Source organism: Eimeria tenella, genomic scaffold (genome assembly GCF_000499545.2).
Source record: "Eimeria tenella Houghton genomic scaffold, Eth_scaff62, whole genome shotgun sequence".
Lineage (NCBI taxonomy): Eukaryota > Apicomplexa > Conoidasida > Eucoccidiorida > Eimeriidae > Eimeria > Eimeria tenella.
The window spans coordinates 141,445-157,900 of record NW_013543428.1 but is presented as its reverse complement, the minus strand read 5'-3'; the positions used below and the strand labels follow the sequence as shown (position 1 = coordinate 157,900).

General features: G+C 61.0%; 1 protein-coding gene across 1 annotated transcript; it reads left to right on the top strand.

Annotated features, from left to right (window-relative positions):
• Positions 1–668: 668 nt before the first annotated feature.
• Positions 669–16,103, top strand: ETH_00000135 (uncharacterized protein; the record flags this gene model as incomplete). Its single annotated transcript, XM_013377786.1, has 7 exons — positions 669–7,787; positions 7,976–13,824; positions 14,076–14,183; positions 14,565–14,834; positions 15,091–15,200; positions 15,543–15,655; positions 15,876–16,103. The coding sequence occupies 7 exons, from the start codon at positions 669–671 to the stop codon at positions 16,101–16,103; spliced, it is 13,797 nt and encodes a 4,598-aa protein (XP_013233240.1).
• Between the last annotated feature and the right edge of the window lie 353 nt (positions 16,104–16,456).

The following is a 16,456-nucleotide window of genomic DNA, read 5'->3' as shown; positions in this document are numbered from 1 at the left end:
CCACGGGGGCTGCTTTTTGAGCTCACTCTGCCTCTCTTCAGGCCAAAGCCGAGTTTTAGTAGGTCACTGAGGATTTTTCGGGACCTTCCCGAGTCCCGTCGGCAGCAAGTGGGCGTGCACACCCACTCCATTGACTTCAACCGCAGTGGCGCCTTTCTCTGTCCGTTTTCTTTGTCTTTTTCCCCTTCCCCAGCTGCCCGTCTCTTTGATGTACATCACTTCGATAAGGCAACTGGACTCCCAAGGCAGCACTAGCCGCCATAGACCGACCATAGGACCCCTCCGCATCCAGACGCTTACGGGAGCCCGGGGCTGGTTCTTTAGGCGCCCTTAGTAAGGGCTCATTTTCTCTGCAGGGCTCATTTTCTCTGCAGCAGCTGCAGCTGCTGCACCGCGGCCGCGGAGCCACTAGGTTTCCATGCAGTGGCGCTTGTGCTCCGCAGCACCACGAACTTTTTACCACTTAGAAGCAACAGCAGCAGCAAAAGAAGCAGCAGCGGCGGCACCGGCAGCAGCAGCAGCAGGGGGACCAGGAGCAGCACGATGGTTCGCAGGGCTCTGACTGTATGCTCGGACTTTCTGCCTTATGATCTGTAGAGGCACGCCCGTTGCCTCTGGTGCTCCAGCCTGCCTTAGGAGCCCCCAGCGGCTTCTCGCAGGCATTTGAGATGAGCGAGCCGTCGCTGTGGGGCAGGCTCCTGAAGCTGCTGCAGCGTACTCTACGCGATGCTGCAGCTGCTTCACTGCGGCGGGTGGTGCTGGGGTCTCTGTTGAAGCACCTGAGTAAGCAGCAGCTGGATGTGGCGGTGCGAGGGGGCGAAGTATGTCTCCTATCTGTAGACATAGAGACGGGTCCTCTTAATGAGGCTCTTCAAGCTGCAGGCTGGGGCTTCTTGGCGGTGGTTAGCTGCCACGTAGAGTGCATCAGTCTCAAGTTGCCCCTCACCCTCAAAATCTTCAGGCCAGCCATCGCTCTGCGCTTTCGAGGGCCCCCACAGTCTCTGGCAAGCCACTGCCTCCCGTATGCCCCGCCTTATACTTCAGTCCAACAAGCTGCAGCTACTGCAGCTGCTGCAGCAGCCACTGCAGCGGATGCAGAAGCCCCGGCAGCAGCAAAGTACCTGCACCAACGAAATCCCCAACACTCCCAGGGACACTCCACAACGGAGCCCGGCAACACAGGGGGAGTGCAAGGAGATGCCCAAACGTCAGAAGAGAACTTGCGCCTGGGGTCCTTGAGTGGTGGCTTATCGGCTGCTGCTGAGGCGGCAGCAGCACAAGCAGCAGTAGCAGCAACGGCGACAGCGGCAGCAGCAGGCAGAGAGCCTGTGGGTGGCAGCACATGTGTGCAGGGCACGCAGCATGCGCAGCAGAATGAGCGAAGTAATTTGATTGGAGGCCCTTTCTCTGTGGGATCAGTGGGGCCTCCTGAGGTCTGCCTGGGGGCCTCCAGGGGCTCCGAGTGGGGGGCCCCTGCAGGAGCCCCCTTGGGGGCTCCAGGAGGGTGCGGGGGTCCCCTGCCTGCGTCGGACAGCGCCTTGTACAGCGTGGACTCTCTGCTTGCTTTACTTCGGAGGGCTTTGCAGAGCGCAGCAGGGGCCATTGACTTGTCCATAGAGATGGCAGTCATTTGCATTTATCAAGACGATACGGCTGAACAGCCCCTTGAGAAGGGGTGGAGGGGCAGCCCTTGTGCACCAGAGACCTCGGGGGCTTTTGAATTGCCCACAAGTTGGGCTGGCAAGGCCAAGGCGGCCGTGGGGGCCCCAGGCTGGGGCGGGGGAGAGGCAGACACAGAGGGAGGGCGTGAAGCCTGCGAGGGCTTTCAAAGGGACCCTCTGCGTTCTCGCAGCTTTGCTGCAGGAGAGGACCGCCGAGAAAGCCGCCGGCGGCGTCTGAAGGGGGAATCTCGAGAGGGCTCCTTTGAAGGGGCCCCCTGTCGAGGGGCCCCTCTGAGAGGGGCCCCCGGCCATGATGGCATCCCGCGGTCTCTCTGGGCTGTACGGCTGCACCTTGAAGAAGTGCGAGGCTGCGACTCTTATGCGGGCTGCGCGCAGCTGCAGCTGGGCAGCTGCCAAGTCTCTCTGCTGCCTTCGCTTCCCCTGGAGGCTTTCACTTCGAGGGCCAGCAACAGTTGGCTCGGTGCTGCTGGACTGCTGCTGCTCAGCACTAAGGCCCCTAACGTTCACAGTGGCTGGCCTGCGCCTGTCAGCGCCACCAGTGGGCCCATGAAAGGCTTTGTTGTGGCCCCGGCACACGGAGCAGCAGTAGCAGAGCTTGCAGCACTCCCCGCTGCTGCTGCAGCAGCAACAGCAGAAGCAGCAGCAGCATCAGCAGCAGGGGATGATGGGGGGGTCAACGATGACCCTGTCATCATTGGCAGAGTCGCAGTTCAGGCGCCGCTGAGTGCAGTCACCGCTATGCAGTCGGAGGCTCACACTGAGGACTGCCTCTCGCTCTTAGCCCGGCAGCAGCAAGTTGATGATCCTGCAGCCGCTGCGGGTGCTGCTTCTGCTGCTGCCCTTGCTGTTCACGCCAGCGCGCCCTTTGCAGCCGCGGCGGCAGCAGCTGCGGCAGCAGCAGCGGGCGGATGGACCCCAGGAAGGTGCAGCTGCGACAGTTGCTTCCGTGGGTGTCCTTGCAATAGCATCAGCAGCAGCAGCAGTCTAGCAGCACAAGCTGTTTTTGACTACGGCGTCTGTCTCTCTGTGCCGCTAGTGCTAGTCCTGGTGGGGACGGAGCACCTCAGGATCCTGAGACTCATAGGCGAGGCCATTGGCCTGTATGAGGGGGCCCCCGGAGGTCCTGGGTGTTCCAAAGTTAGGAGTCGAAGCGGCAGCAGCCGCGGTGGCAGCAGCAGCGACGGAGCGAGCAGCAGAAGAAACGGCCGCAGGAACCAGCTGGAAAGCCCAAGGGAGCTTAAAGGGGGCCTTTCTGCGTTTGGAGCAGCAACAGCAGCAGCAGCAGCAGCAGCGAACGACGCAAAAACAGCCAACGAAACAGCAGTGCGGAGCAGCAACAGCGGCGACAACGCTAGCTCGCCTGCTTCTGGCTGGAGCAGCACCCCTTGCTGCAGCAGTTCGAGCCAGCAAGGGCTGCTTGATGAGCTTACAGGCAATGTCATATCCGCTGATGAGGGGGACGAAGACAGAGACAGCTGGCACTCTATGGTACCCTTGGGGCCCCCAGAGACTCCAGAACTTGGGGGGACCCCCCCAGCTCGTGGCAAGCCGCTCCACGGGGCCCCCTGGTGGCGGCGCGCTGTGGCCTTCTGCCAGCCGGGGGCTCCGGCGGCTTCTCGTGAGGCGGCAGCTGCAGCCTTGGAGACTTTTGGGGGCCTCCTGGATGCTGAGGAGACGGGGGTGTCTTTGGGGGGAGAGGTGCTGCCTTTTCCCCAGTTCGAGCAGCAGCAGCAACGGGAGCGGCTGCAGCAGCACCAGCGGCAACAGCACGGACTTCAGCGGGAACTGCAGAAAAATAGCCAAGACGTGCAGCAGCAGAAGCACCAGCATCTGCTTCAGCAAGGCGGGCAAGCGAAGGAGGGGCAGCAGGGGCTACTGCAGCAGCAAACGACCGAACTGACCCCGCAGCAGCAGCATCATGGCTCGCGTCTGGATAAGGCCGCAACGGCTGCAGCAGTGGAGGCGCAGCAGCAACTGAGACAGAGAGGATCAAGTAAATCCCTTCACGGTCGCCTACGGCCTCAAGCGCACCGGCAGCAGCAGCAGGCGCAAATGGGAGAGGCATTGCAGGCATGCAGCAAGGCTGTGGCTGCTGCTGCTGCTTGTGGCGCTCACAGTGAGGACCCTCATGCTGCCTATGCAGCTGCTTCAGAAAGCAGCAGAGCAGCAGCATGCAGCCCTGCTGCAGTAGCTGCGGCTGGAGCAGCAGTATCATCGTCAGCAACAGCGACGCCTGCAGCAGCAGCTGCTGCTGCTGTCGCTCCTCGTGCTTCCTATGCAGTGAGCATATCAGTTGAGTCCCTTGCTCTCCACTTTGTAGCCAGCAGCGACTTTTGTCCGCTGCTGCTGCCAGACTGCGGGCTGCCCTGGGGGCCGCACAGGGGCCCTCCAGCCACAAGACGGAATTCCCTCGATTGGGGGCCCCGCAGGTCATCTGCAGAAGACCTAGGAGAGGGGCCCACGTGGGGAGGTGCTGCACAGCAGCAGGTCACGCGGCCTGCTGCTGCTGGGGAGTTCGTGGGCGCTGGGTGTCCTGCGGCGGCAGCAGCAGCGAAAGGAGCAGCAGCTGTTTCCCCCAGCTTGGTGAGAGCTTTCCTCAAGGGCGCCCCCTATTGCCTCTTGTATACCCCTTTGCCGTCTACGCACATCATGTCTCTCAGTGTCTCAGATTTCTCCGTTTCCGTCTTCTCGCCGAACTGCAGCAGCAGCAGCAGCAGCGGCGGCTGTGGACCTGCGTCTGCTGGCTGCGCATTTCCTGATACGGTGCTCCTGATGCCCAAGGCACCGCCGGCTGCTGCGTGCGCTGCAGCAGCTGCAGCCGCGCCTAGAGCAGGCTCTCATGCTGGCATTGCAGGGGGCATTCCTCCGCACAATTTGCTGAGCCAGCAACAACAGCAGCAGCAGATGCAGCAGCAGCGGCAGCACCGAGAGCAGGCCCTCCCTGTCTGCGTTATACAAAGCGTCGTCTCTATCGGCCAGTGGGCTCTTCAGTTTTTTGAGGCAAAACGGCCTAGGGCCAGAGCTGCTTCGCCAGAAGCCCCCGGGGGTCTTCTGACAAGAGTTTGGAGCTGCTTAGACAAACTGAATGGGCAGACCACGGCTCCTGAGAGACACGAAGTGCTCGTTGCTGATGCAGCAGCAGCAGCAGCAGCAGCGGGCGCCGCAGCAAACGCTGCAGGGAACGCCTCAGAAGACGCCGAAGCAGCCAGGGACACTGAGGATGTTGTTTCTCTCGAGTCCCTGCCTGTTCCTTCTGCTTTGCCGAGCTCCAGCAGCAGCCGCACCAGCAAGTCCAGCAGCAAGTCCAGCAGCAACTGCAGCAGCAACTGCAGCAGCAACTGCAGCAGCAACTGCAGCAGCAACTGCAGCAGCAACTGCAGCAGCAACTGCAGCAGCAACTGCAGCAGCAGCTGCAGCCGCAGCAAATGCAGCAGCAGACTCAGCAGCGCTAGCAAACAGAGCAGTGGAAGCGCTGAGACAAGTGGCTTGGATGCGGATTGCCTCCAAAGAGGCGAGGGCCCTGAAGGCTCTAAAGGGCCCCTTAGGAAGGACGAGCTCGCAGATTTGAAGGGCAGTGTTGCTGCAGCAGCAGAAGGCAGCTGCAACAGCAGAATGGCTACATGCCAGAGCGCGCGTGTCAAATCACCCCACTCGAAAGTGCCAGTGGCAGCAGCATCAGAAGGGCTAGCAGGAACGGAGCAGGCTGTTGACACTAGCAGCAATAGCAGCAGCAGCAGCAACAGCAGCTGCCAAACACAGAGCAGCAGCAGCAGCAGCAGCGGCATTAGCAGCTGCAAGTGCAGCAGCAGCAAAAGCAGCAGCCTCCAGAGCAGCAGCAGGAACAGTGAGGGCAGCAGCAGCGAGGGGAGCAGTAGCCGTGAAGACAGCAGCAGCAAGCCTGAAACATCAAATGGCAGGAAAGTTGAAGACGGAGAAGAAGCCGCAAAGAGCCCTGCTGCGGGCGCCGCTCGTTTTTCATCGCCAGCAGCAGCAGCAGTGAAAGCAGCGACAGCCACAAAGCAAGGTGCTTCGGGAGCAGCAGCAGACAGCGAAAAGGTGAATACACCCGTCTCAAGCGGCATCTCATATGCTGTTGTGAGAGGGCGCCGAGGGCGATCTTCAGCCGCAGCAGCAGCCAGAGCGGCGGCAGCAGCAAGAGCAGCAAAAGCAGCAGAGGGAGTCAGCAGCACCAAAGGGAAAGGCCTAAAGCATAAGGAACTCGACTCGGACGCTGCCGCTGCAGCCTCGGTGGCAGCAGCAGCATCAGCAGCACTTACTGCCGCTACCTCATCTGTTGGGAAGAAGCAAGGGGCAACGCTGCAGCAGCCTGGAGGAAGGCGTAGCATCAGCACGTTCGTCTCTCCCCAGTGCAGCAGGACGCCAGAGGCCGGCACTCCGGAAGTGGCTGCATCAGAAGCAACAGCAGCAACGAAACCAGGAGCAGCAGCCAAGGCAGCAGCAGCAGGGCGGAAGAAGGCCGGCAGAGATTTCGCAAAGTCTAAACAGGGCAAGCCTGCAGCAGCAGCAGCAGAGTTGCCAGCAGCAGCTGCAGCTCCTGCTGGCGCTTCTGTGGGCTTCGCGTTGTCGCGGGGCTCCGCCAGTGATAGAGATAGTGAGGAAGCTCTATGGAGTGGTTTGTTGGGGGGAGAAGTGCTCGACGACCCGCTGCAAGCTGTTCCCCAGCAGCATCAGCAGGCAGCTGCTGCTGCTGCGCCAGCAGCATCACTAGGAGCAGCCGAAGAAGGTGCAACGAGCGAACAGGGGCTACCAGGAGCACCCCGAGCAGTAACAGCAACAGCAGCAGCAGTAGCAGCAGCTGTGAGACTTGTAGGCGACACTTCTTCTCTTTTTAGTTGCTTCACTCAGACTCGAGAGACCAAGGCCCCATTGTTCACTGCTGTTTCGTCAAACTACAGCAGCAGCAGCGTGTCTTCCGTGTCCCTCAAGGACGGCAGCAGCAGCAGCGGCGGCAGCGGCCTCCGTGATATGCAGCAGATGAAATCGCTAACTCTTGAAGAGCTTACGGAGGTCCTTCAAGCTGCAACAACTGGGGGCGCACTTTGTGGGGCCCTGGATGAGTACAAAGCCCACGTGCTGCTCTTTGGGGCCAGAAGAGAGGCGCTGGCAAGCACGAAACAGGGCGATGCTGCAGTGGAAGCGGAAGCAGCAGCAGCAGCAGTGGAGAGCCATTTGCATAGGCAGGGGCGTCGGACCTGCGAGCTCAGGAGGCACCACCCATTCATCTCTCGCAGCAACAGCAGCTGTGGCAGCAGCTGCCGCAGCCGCAGTGACTGCAGCAGGAACAGCCCTTGTTGCTGCAGACGCCCAGGGGCCCCTTCTCCAGGCCTTAGGGCCTCACATGAGCAATGCTGCAGCAGCAGCAAAGGAGAAGCAGGAGGCTGGAGGGAGTGGCCGGAGTCCGAGGCAGGCATGAGTCTCTCTGGTGTCTTTCCGTGTGCAGAATACCACTCTCCCACACATAGAAGATATAGCAGCAGCAGCAGCAGCAGCAGCTTGGGTTTGTGGGTCATGAGAGTACCAGAGGGGTTGGAACGATCAGTGCCAGACAGCGCTCTCGTGGCTCCGGTTTGCGCGCCCATTCCGTTCAATCGTACGCCGCCGAAAGCAGCAGCAGCAGCAGCAGCAGCAGCTGGGGACTATGGATGTGTTCTCTCGAGCTGTAAGAGCGAAGCTGAGATTGGGCTTCCGGTATCCAAAGCCTTCAGAGAGGAGCCATTTTGGGATGTCGAGAGAGCGGCAAGTAGACCATTGGTCACACTACGGACCTGCTACTTCTTTCACCCTTTGCTGCAGATGCCTCCAGCGGTGCTGCAGTGTACAGACATCATTGGGGCTGCCAGCGTCGCTTCAGGGCTCCACAGCGTTTCTCCCCTTTCAGCAGGAGCAGAAGCAGCTGAAGCTATTAATCCGGCCAGTGCGTTTTCTGTAAGTCAGGCGGTTCAGGCAGACTCCGCACCAGCTGCGTCTGTTGCTGCTGGAGCGGCTGCTGCAGCAGCTGCTGCAGCAGCTGCTTTGTGGACAGATTTAAGCATCGAGGCCGTCATTGGTCAGCTTCCCCTTGACGCTCTAGGGGAGATCTTACAGGTACTGGCTGCTGCTGCTGCTGTCAGTGCTGCTGCTCCTGCTGCTGGTGTTTGCACCCACTTTGTTGCTGCTTCCGGATTCCTCGCTAGAGCTCCTGCTGCTGGGGGCATACCCCACATCCTACCGCTGTGCTTTTGGGTGCATTGTGTTTTGCTTTTGCTTCACTGCTGCGCTTGTTTGCTTCAAAGGTCTGTTACAAGGCTTCCACTGCTCTGTTACCGGCGCACGGTGCTGCAGCGGCCGATGCTGCTGCTGCAGCACAACGTTCGGACTGCACAGCAGCAGCAGCAGCAGCAGCGGGGCAAGCAGAACCGCCCTGTCTTGCGGAGAAGCTGCCTGTATTTTGGGGAATGTCATTATCCTGTTTGCGTCTCCACATCGGGGCTGTTGACAACACTGAAGCAAGAACACGGCCTTTAGCAGGAGGAGAAGCAGAGGCAGCAGCAGCAGCAGGGCCTGCAGCATTGGCAGCAACAGCAGCTCCAGCGAAGAAACAGACTATGGAGGCCGGCAAAGCTTTTGGAATGCGTGAAAAGGACTGCGGCATCAACACTTGCTGGGGCAACAGCAACAACAGCAGCAACAGCGACAGCAGCGACGACAGAAGCAGCTGCAGCAGTACCTGCCTTGTCGTAGATGTTTGCTCCGTGAAAGCCTCCTACTGCCCAGGACGCAGGCTCTTGAGCAGCAGCAGAAGCGACAGGAACGACCGCAGCAGCAGCAGTCTCACCAGCAGCAGCGCCGCGGGAGATGTAGAGTTGCTTCGGCCTTGCCAAGCGTCCCTGTTCCTGGAGCAGCACGTGTGCTGCTTCTTGCTTTACAAAGAAAGTGAGCAGCAGCAGCTGCTACGGTTCCGGAAGCAGCCGTGGGTGCACAGGCTTCTGTTTGCTACCTGTGTGCCCAGCGACTCTGCGAGGGACCACTCACGGGCATCTCTTGGGGGCCCCTTGGCCGAGGGGGCCCCCTGTAGGGCCCAATTAGCAACAAGTGCTGCGGGCGAACTTCTGGGTGCAGCTCCGGCTGGCCCGAAGGCCCGCTTTGTGCCGCTTCTGGCGATGCTGACAACTCCAGCCCCGTCGGTCTCGTACGAATGCCTTGACCTAGTCGCGTACAAAACTCCTGCAGCAGCAGATGCAGCAGCAGAAGCAGCATCAGGAGCAGCAGCACGCGCGCCGCCAGCTGCTACGGTAAGTCGAGCGGTCTCAAGCCCTTCTGAGCCCGTGCTTGCTGCCACGGCTCCTGCTGAAGCCACAGACAGCGAAGCGAGGTGGTGGGCGGGAGCTGCAGAGCAGCAGCGCGAGCTGCGCTGCGCGCAGCAGCAGCAGCTGCTGCTGCCGCAACATGCATGTGAAGTGCTGTCGCTGCACGTGCCTTTTGTTGAGGCGTCTCTGGACTCCGACGCAGTGGCCCCCTTGGGGGCCTTCCTGCGCAGTATCTCGTCGACTATTGAGGCCCTTAGGAGAGACACGGAAATGCTAGTTGATGCAGAGCAGCAGCAACAGCAACTGCAGCAGCAGCAACTGCAGCAGCAGCAACTGCAGCAGCAGCAGAGAGAGCCGTTGTGGAGGCGATTGCTGTGCACGCCCGGCAGCAGTATCAACGTGTCGCTCGGGGCCCTTTCCCTAGATTGCTGTTTATATTCCGACTGCGGCAGCAGCAGCAGAAATATTAGCAACAGCGGCGAACTGGCAGGCTCTTACGGAGGAGCTGTTTCATCAGAAGGCTTTGCTTCGGGAAATGCAGCAGCAGCAGCAGCAGGAGCAACAGCAGCAATGCCGGTAGCCCGGTGCCCCACTTGCAGCTCTGGGGTTTACATCGAGTTAGGAAGGCTTATTTGTTCCTTGTCGTGCCTTCCGCGTTTGCCCGCCACAGCAGAAGCAGCAGCTGGAGCAGCATCAGCAGCAGATGTAAGCAACCGTCTGCTGGGGTCTCTCTCCCTAGGCAGTTTAGCTGCCTTCTGCTGCTCCGAGCCTGTCCTTTACACATGGAGGGCTTCTCTATACCACGGCTGCAGTTCCCCGCGTGGCGTGGCAGCAGCAGCGGCTACAGCAGCAGCAGCTGCTGCTGCAACAGTGCGTCAAGGGCCCTCAGCTGCGACGACTGATGGAGCTCCACAAGGCGTTCCAGTTCAAGAACGAGACTGTGTCCTTTCAGTACTGGCCGAAGCGTGTGTCCTCAAGGCAATGGGCAGACGCGGCGGCGGCAGCAGCAACAGCAGCGGCAGCGGCGGCTGCAGGAGGGCTTGTGTCTCTGTGGAAACGGCAAAGGCGAACATGGAGTGCCTCGTGGCTGTCTGCAGTTCACTGGCGCTACAAGGTGCAGCGGCGGCACTTTCTGTTCTTGAGCGGTGTGCTGTGGCTGCTCCGGCCCGCGAGCAACAGCAGCAGCAGCAGCAGCAGCAGCAGCTACAACAGCTGCGGGAAGATAGAGAACTGACAGTGTCATTCGAGGCCCTCCGTCTCAAGGCCAGCGTGTACCAGAGTTTGCTGCTCTTCCCACGCCCTTCAGAAGCTCTTCAAGGTCCAGTAGGCCCTCCACGAGCAGCAGCAGCAGCAGCAAGCACAGCTGCTGCCCCAGTCGCAGCAGCAGCAGCTCTCCACGGAAGCCCCCCTGAGTGGGAAGGGGCCTCTGATGGGTCTGCAGCGGCGCCCCCAGGCTGCGGGGCGGAGACGCCTCTCAACTTGGAGGGGTCGGGGTGGCTGGCTGTGATGCACGTAGATGCTCTTAAAGTTGAATTGCGGCAGCAGCAGCTGCAAGAGCAACAGCAGCAGCAGCCGCAGAAGGGGAAAGAGCCAGCTTCCAAGCGGGGAGCCACTGCCGCCGAAACGGACACGGCGACGTCAGGTGCAGCAGCAGCAGCAGCAACAGCAGCAGCAGGCTTGCTTCTGGGGCTTCACTGCAGCTCTCTAGAGCTGTATCTGCTAGATGAGGGGACTCGCTTGTGCAGTTTAGCAGTGGAGGCTGGAGTGTCGCTGCAGCAGCTGTCGCTGGTGCCACTGCCCTCTCCGCTGATAAATAGGCCTTTTGGTGTTTATGGGGGGCCCAGGGACCCCTCAAACGCCTCTCACAGCTGCAGCTGTTCCAAGAGCTGCTTTAGAAGAGACAATAGGCTCATTGGCAGCTCAAGCGACAAGGCGAGAGCAGCAGCAGCAGCAGCAGCAGCGGCGCCGGCAGCGCCAGCAGCAGCAGCAGCAGCAGCAGCAAGCCACAGAGAGCCCGTGCCAGCTCTTGTCTTCAGGGCAGACGCAGCTGCTCCCCTGTTGCCTCTCTGCGGCTTAGCGCGGCTGCTGGTGGCTGATGACTTAGCGTGTTCAGTCCTTCTGCCAGCGAGCCCTTGCGCCCAGCGCTCTCCGGGGGGCCCCGTTGAGGCGCCCCTCTCCCTAGGGGGCCCCCGTGGGCCCCCCGGGGGCCCCTCTGGGGCTTCTCGGGGGCACCTGCGGTGCGGGGCAGTGGACGGTGTACTCTGTCCAGACAGCCTGCGCTGCTTCTTGTTTGTTTCCGCGGACTTGCAGTACTTGCTGTCTCTGCCGGAGCCGCCCCCTGCAGCAGCAGCGTTTATGCGTTCCTGCTCCCAGTTTCTTGCAGCTACAGGACTAGGGGCCCCCCAGGGGCCCCACCAAGAGGCCCCTGCCACTGACTTAGGCGCTGAGGCCTCTGCAGACCACCAGAAGGGCTCTCAAGAGTCCCGTGAGGAGCGGCCAGAGGGCGGCTTGGGGGGCCCCCTGCAACCGGCCCTCCATGCCAAGCCCCGGGGGGCCCCACAAGAGGTCAACCTCCTCGCAGGGGTCGATTTGGGGGCCTTCCTTACAGACGGAGAGGAAAGGGCCCCCCCCATTGGGAGGCCCCGAGCAAGTTTTCATGAAGACTCGATGGGGCTGTACCCAGCAGTGGCCCTCCCTGCCTTTGCAGGGACCTCTTCTTCTGTCGCAGCAACGGGAGCAGCAGCAGCAGCAGCAGCAGCAGTGGTAGCCTCTCCTGCTCCAGCAGGCCTGCCGAGAAGCTCCAACGTCGCGCTCATTAGAGATTACGTGGCTGCTGCCCCCAGTTTCCCTGCGGCTGGAGATGCCGCTGGCTCGCCCGGACCAATGGTCACCGGGCAGTGCGGGAAGGCAGCAGCTGCGAGCGCTGCAGCAGAAGCAGCAGAAGCATCGGCGCACACTGCAGCAGGCTTGAAGGAGGCTCTCGTATCGGCAGCAGCAGCGGGGGAAGCAGCTGCAGCAGCAGTAGCAGCAGCGCAAGACGACGACAGCGACAGCTCCGAGTCCTCTTGGGAGGCAGCAGAAGGGAAACCCACAGCTCCAGGGGCCCCTCGAGCGGGCCGCAGGAGGGGCCCCAGGGGGTGCGCAGCAGCAGCAATTCAGGAACTGAAGGAGGCGGATGAGGCAGCCAGGGCCCTCGTCATAGAGCTCTACCGTCCAGAGGGTGGAAGCCCAGCAGCAGCAGCTTCGCCTCGAGTGGGAGAAAGCGGCGAAGACAGGGATGCTGCAGACAGCAGCAGCAGCAGCAGCAGCAGCAGAAGCAGATGGCCTGTGACGGTTTCTGTCACAGCAGAGGACCACTTCAAGCCTCCCGTGGACGCCTTGCCCTTCGACAGCCCCGTTGGGGGCCCCCTTGGGGGCCTCCCAGCCGGCAAACGGAAGGCCCCCAGCGAGCGCACCAGCAGCCTGCCTGTGGGGCCTCCACTGGATGCTCAGAAAGGACCTTGGGGACCCCAGCTGAGGCAGAGGGCCCTCGTGGAGGAGCCCGAGACAGGCACTGTGCGCGAGGCCCCCTGGGGGCCCCTCTTGGAGGTCGAAGTTGCGGAGGCGCGCATTACTTTGTCACAGGACCCGCACTTTTCGAACGGAAGTCCCTCGACTCTGGGACTCAGAGCAGATTTGCTGCGCCTTTGCTTGAGCAACACCAGCTTGATCGTAGCCTGCAGCAGCAGCGACAGCAGCAGCAGCTGCAGAAGCAGCAGGGGTGGAGTGAGCCGGTTCTTCGGCGTCACTGTGAGGGACTTGAACGTGGAAGATCTTGTTGAAGGATCTTCATTTGGGCTGCTGCTAAGGTATCACGAAGATGAGATTGTCCGCCCGCGGCCCACCACTTTGCCTATGGTGACTTGCCTGGCCACGGAGTACTATCTTCCGCAGCAGCACCAGCTGCTGATTCCGCAACTGCAGCAGCAGCAGCAAGAGCAGCCGCAGGTGGAGTACGACGTGGACATGAAAGTGTTGCCTTTTGCCCTGTCGCTGCACCAGTGCACTGTCGACGCCGTCGCAGCTTTCAGCGAGCAGCTGCTGATGGCCGGGGCTGTAGAACTCCCCCCTTCGCGCCTGCTGCCTGATGAGGGGCCCCCTCCCTGGAGCTGCAGCAGGAGGGGTACCCCTTCTGCGGGGGCCCCCAGGGAGCGGGCGCGCAGCCGCAGTAGTGGGGCCTCGCCCTCCACTTCTTATTCTTTCTCACGGCCGGACATGGACAGGCTGTACCATCGCCACCACGGCCGCCAGCACCAGCACCAGCACCAGCGCGCGCACCCGCACAGGCAGCAGCAGCAGGTGCAGCAGCAGCAGCAGAGGACGCAGATGCGCAGGAGAGTTGATCACTCCAACTTCGACTGGGGCCCCCCGGCAGCAGCAGTGAACCCTTTCGAGGTCCTAGTGTCACCAAGGGGGCCCCCCCGGGGCCCAACAATGGGGCCTTCTTGGGGCTCCTCAACGCAACGGCATCATCGCCAGGGAGGCCTCTGCAGCAGCTGCAGCAGCGGCGGGAGCTGCTGCTGCAGCGAGTCCCCCCGCCGCATGCAGCGGACGCCGTCGTTTGCCCTGTTAAGTACCCTTCGCAGCGCCTCCTGTGCAACTGTGGCTGGCGTGGAGGGGGGACGGGCCCTCTGCGTGGGGGGGCCCCCGGGGGCCCCTAGTGACGTTTTCATTCGGTCTTTTCGGCTGTCAGCTCTTCTGATCAAGATCGACTTCGCCGCAAGGCCTCCAAACCCCAGCGGAATTTGTCGGGGAGACCTGCGGGAGCTGCTCAACCTCTTTGCTTCGTGCTGCAGGTAAGAAGCAACACTAGACACGACACAACTCCATCTGCATGTCTAGTTATCTTTGCCCAATGTTCCCACAAACATGAATGTTCATGCAATGAGGAACGCAAACTTTGTTATTCACAAAAATCCACGAGCTACTTTCCATGCATAGGGCCTGCTTATTGGGGTTTAAAGGAAAAATAAAAGTTTAGGAAATAAGATTTAAAGATGAAGTTTTGCCGTAAGATTTGAAGATGAAGTTTTGCGTTGTGCTTCAGGTTTGAGGGTATTGAGGTGGCAGTGCCTTCTCAGGTGTTGTGCGACATTTCTTCTGTTGAACGTCTCTTTAACAAAATCGCCGCCCACTGGGTGGCGAGTGTCAGCAGGTAAATCCTGCTGCGGCGGTGGGGGCAGCAGCAGCAGCGGGAGTCGTAACAGCAGTCAAAGCCGCAGCAGCAGAGGGAGTAGTAGCAGCAGTCAAAGCAACAGCAGCAGTAGGCCTAGGAGCTGGTGCACACGGGTTAGCTTCAGAGGCACGGGAAAGACGTTCAGTAGCAGCAGCAACAGCAGCAGCACAGAGCAGCAGCACCAACAGCATCAGCAGCAGCAGCAGGATTAGTAGGGCTCGGATGGCTGCACCATAGCGGGCGCTGCTTCTGGAAGTTCAATTTTGTTCTCTGTAGCTGCGTAGGCTGTGGCCTTGCTCATTGCTATCTGTGCTATTTGTGCTGCTGCTGCTGCTGCTGCTGCTTCTGCTGCTGTTGCAGGGCTGCAATGATGCGATGCATCAACAGCGTTGCGCCTCTAAATGGCCTGCTGAGGGGCGGCCGCACAATCCGCAGTTGGCTGCTGCGGGTGTTCCGGCGCCGCCGCGGCTGGGCTAGGAGGCCGCGTGGGGGCCCCCTAGGGATGCCCCCAGCGCAGCGAGCTGCTGCTGCGCTGCAGCAGCTGCTGGCGTCAGTAGATGCTCCGGGGTTGGCGCTGCTGCTGGCTAAGAATGTCGCTGCTGCTGCAGCCAGTGCAGGCTTCGAGGGACTGTGGGTCGCGCTGTGGCTCGGTGGCTCTGGCAGCCTGCTGTGGGCCTTCCAGCGCTGCTGCTGTTGATGCTGCTGTTGCCTGTGCTGCTGCTGGGGTCCCTGTTCTCGCTACAGTGCCTGTGTTGCAGTCATCTCGTGCTGCTGCTGCTTTTCTGCTAGCTGTGAGCCGTGCTTGGACGGCTTCAACCTCAGGGTCTTGATTTTGGTTCTCTCAGTGATGCTGCTGCTGCTGCTGCTACTGCTGCTGCTGCTGCAGGTGCCTTTCGGAAAGAGCCCTGAGAGGCCTTCATTCGCTGCTGTACTTGCTCGACCGCGCCTACACTCCTGGCAGCTGCCCGCCCTACCCGTCTGCAACATTCCGCACCCGTACAGGGAGCGACGTGCTGCTGCTGCTGCAGCAGCACACGAGGACTGCCACAAATAGAAGGCAGCAAGCCAGCTCCCACGGCAGCCGCAGGCTTAGACTCGGGCTGCAAACCTCTCATGCATCTTGTATGGAAACCCGAAGCCCAAAAGCCTAAGCCTAAGAGGGGGCAGCAGCCCCGGCACTACGTGTTGTGGGGCCCACAGCAGCAGAAGCTGCTGCTGTGGCTTCGCAAGTGCTGCTGCTTCTGCTTCCCAAGCGGTGCTACTTGTGGCGAGGTGCTGCTGCTGCTGCTTCCCAAGTGCTGCTGCTTGTGTCGAGCTGCTGCTGCTGCTGCTGCGCAGATGAGGCCTCTTCGGCGGATGGGGGCGCCCGAAGCAGCTGGGGAGGTCCTGGGGCTGCTGAGAGCAGCAACGAATGGGCAGTCGTGCAGCTGGGCGCGGAGGGGCTCTATGAGGTTTGTCTTTGCAGCTTTTTTGTTTCTGCTGCTGCCTTTTTGCTTCTTCTTTTCCCCAATTCTCACCTCAGTGCCTTCTCGTTTGATCCCCCCTTAGGACAGGCTGCTCCTGCGGCTGCGTCAACTGCGACTTTTCGCTTTAGCTGTTGCGCCGCGCCTTTCCCCAGTGCTGCAGCTGTACCTGCTGCTGCTGCTGCTGCTGTTGCTGCTGCTGCTGCAGCCCGAGGGCGTGGTTGCAGGGCTAGGGGACGCGTGTCGGTGCGTGTCTCGCGGCTTTTCCTCTGCGCGAGACGTGTGCCTGCGTCTGTACACTCCAAACTGCTTGGGGCCCGAAGCCCTCCAAATCGCCGGCCGCGTTTTCCCCGCGTTGATTTTGCGGCCTCTTTTGGGTTTCTCAGAGGGCTGCACCCGCGCAGTGCAGGTGAGCTGGCATTGGGAGCCTTCGTAGTTCTTAGGTTTAAGTTTGTTGCTGCTGCAGGTGCAGCAAAACGCAGGGTTTAGATCTGCTGCTGCAAGTGCAGCAAAGCGCAGGGTTTAGATCCGGTGCTTCTCCAAGTGCGGCAAAACGCAGGGGTTAGATTTGCTGCTTCTGCAAGTGCAACAAAGCGCAGGGTTTAGAGTTGCTGCTTCTGCAAGTGCAGCAGAGCAGCCCCTGGTTGCCTTGCTGCACCCAGGGGCTGCTTTGCTGCACTTGGAGAAGCAGCAAATCTGAACCCTGCGCTTTGCTGTGGGTGTGGCTGCCGCCCCAGCTCTGGGCCCAAGCCACTTCGACTCTTTTGGGGCTTTGCTTCTACTGCGGCT